Source organism: Arachis ipaensis, chromosome B01 (assembly GCF_000816755.2).
Source record: "Arachis ipaensis cultivar K30076 chromosome B01, Araip1.1, whole genome shotgun sequence".
NCBI classification, from domain to species: Eukaryota; Viridiplantae; Streptophyta; class Magnoliopsida; order Fabales; family Fabaceae; genus Arachis; species Arachis ipaensis.
In genome coordinates this window covers 3,038,873-3,041,430 of record NC_029785.2, presented here as the reverse complement: position 1 = coordinate 3,041,430, position 2,558 = coordinate 3,038,873, and the positions used below count along the sequence as shown (strand labels likewise).

General features: G+C 24.2%; 1 protein-coding gene across 1 annotated transcript in view; it reads left to right on the top strand.

Annotated features, from left to right (window-relative positions):
• Nucleotides 1,792-2,558, top strand: part of LOC107643176 (peroxidase 4) — a 4,013-nt gene continuing 3,246 nt past the window's right edge. Inside the window, exon 1 of the mRNA XM_016346789.2 lies at nucleotides 1,792-2,093. Within this exon, the coding sequence (XP_016202275.1) occupies nucleotides 1,866-2,093 (228 nt within the window). The 5' untranslated portion in view covers nucleotides 1,792-1,865. The remainder of the gene's footprint in view (nucleotides 2,094-2,558) is intronic.

The following is a 2,558-nucleotide window of genomic DNA, read 5'->3' as shown; positions in this document are numbered from 1 at the left end:
GTAATGTTATGCTTTTATAAATAAGAAAAAAGTTATAATATTTATATTAGAAGATATTAGAATTTACTTGATAAATAAATAGATTAATAATATAGCTAACGTGGTGACAATATGTGAGTTGAAAATACTTATTTAGCAAATTTTGTCAACTTTGTACATTTACTAAGGGTGTTAAGAATTTCCTTTAATTTAACAAAAATATAATATTAAATCTATTTAAAATATTTTAGATAAAAATAAAATATTTTGAACAATAAAAATAAAATGTTAAAAATTAAAAAAATTATCATGCTTGAATAAAACAAATTCTCTCTATTGCATTTTACTAAATAAATTAACAATACGTACAAAACTAACACATTTTATTTTATTTTTTGGTTGGAGACGGTATATCATATATCTCATCTCGACAGACGAAAGATTAATTTATTGTAAATTTGAGTTCTATTTAAGAGTTTATATTGACTAATGAATTGTTACATGCACAAAATAATATTTAAAATTTTAATATTTATTTAAACAAACGAGTGAATTAACAACTCGACCAAACTCAGGTTGATTACCAATACATTTTATTTAGCATGCACTTTTTGCAACATGTAATATTCAACGTTGTCGTAATCCTAGCAAAGGGACAACACGCTAAGACCACAATCTGCACCTTTTGGGAAAAGAAAATATTTCATGGACACCATTTTTCAACAAGTTTATAGTACATTTCACCTTTTATAAGAATGAACCTTAATACCTCATTATAGAAATACTAATCAATCTTCACTCTTTACTCAAAAAGTGAAAATTACCATTTTTCATTAAAAAAAATATGCTATATGTTGCTACGCCTCTAAAATATTATCTCTATTTATTAATAATAATTTAATCAGGATTTAAAACATAAACCAAATATTTAAGACAAAAATTATTATAAGTTTCCAATAAATTATTTTAATATTATCGATATAAATATAAATTATATGTTGATTTTTTTGAGACAACACATTTTGTATAGGGCGGGCGTCATTATAATTATTTTAATATTATCAATATCGTAAACATCCATAAAACTGTCAGTAAAACTGAATTATCATATGATATTTTGAGAAAATAGATTCATGACATGGTGGATATATAATAAATGTTCGGTTTTACTTAAACAATATCTCTAATTAAGTTTGGATTTCATAAATGAAAAGGTATTTCATTTTAAGGGAATTTAAATATTTATTATTTAAATAGAATATTTTAAAAGATTATAAAAGATCAGAAAAAGTACAAGAGATCAGAAGTGGATGAGAGAAAATCTTCAAAAATACTTAAGGTTTAATTAGTTTGCTCCGTATAGTTTCGCAAAATTTTTAATTAGGTCCTTATACTTTTTTTTTTTTTTTTAATTGAATTTTTGCACCAAAAATTTTTTTTTTAATTGGGTCTCTACACTTTTTTTTTTTATTTAGGCCTCTGTACCAATTCTTTTTTTTAGTTGAGTCCCTATAAAATTAAGTCAATTACTATTAAGAGGGACTTAATTAAAAAAAAATTGGTGCAGGGACCCAATTAAAAAAAAAAGTATAAGAACCTAATTGAAAATTTTACGAAACTATAGTACCAACAGAGTAATTAAACCAATACTTAATTATTACTAATCAATCTATCAATTCAATCAAAATTTTCAAGAGGTGACACTGTTATTGCCATGCAATACATTTTATTATATTTAATTTGATCAATATAGATGCTAGCTAATTAGGTGAGAATTAATTAATCATGAGTTTACACTCTCTATATATTGGAGTCTCACACTATACTCTTTATTCATCAAATCATCATATATACTTTCACATAAAAAAAAAAAAAAACAAACAAATATGACACTTTTTCGTTCTTCTTCTTCTTCTTCTTTATTCCTTGTCTTTGTTCTTGTTCTTCTTGCTGGAACCTCTTCTTCAGCCCATCTACTTTCAGAGAATTTCTATTGTAGAAAATGTCCACAAGTTTTCAATGCTGTGAAATCTGTTGTTGAAGATGCTGTGGCCAAAGAACAACGCCTTGGTGCTTCTATTCTTCGCCTCTTCTTCCATGATTGCTTTATTGATGTAATTCAACTACTACTATCATCATTTTTGGTGTTTTTTTATTTTTTTAAATATATTAATATTAATGTTAAACTTTTTACAATGTCATCCTCTAAATTTTTGTCTATTTTGGTACTCCTGAATGGAGTGGTACCAATTTTTAAATATTTATAACCTAAGGTTAAAGGAAAAAAAAAATGTAAGGTATTATATTAAGAGAATAATTTTTATATGTTAACAATATAAAATTATTTTATATTATTAGTTCACAAAAATTTAAACTGTGAGAAATCATGATGAACAATTATAATGTTGAGTAGTTATAAATTTAGAATAATTTATAGTGCATTATCCACTGCATGAATTGATTAATTATTATTAACGAAGTGCATGCAAAGAGTTATTGGCATTTATATACTTAAGTTCATGCCAGTGCACTTGAGACATAACACATATTTTTTATATAGTTTTTTTTTCATTTATATA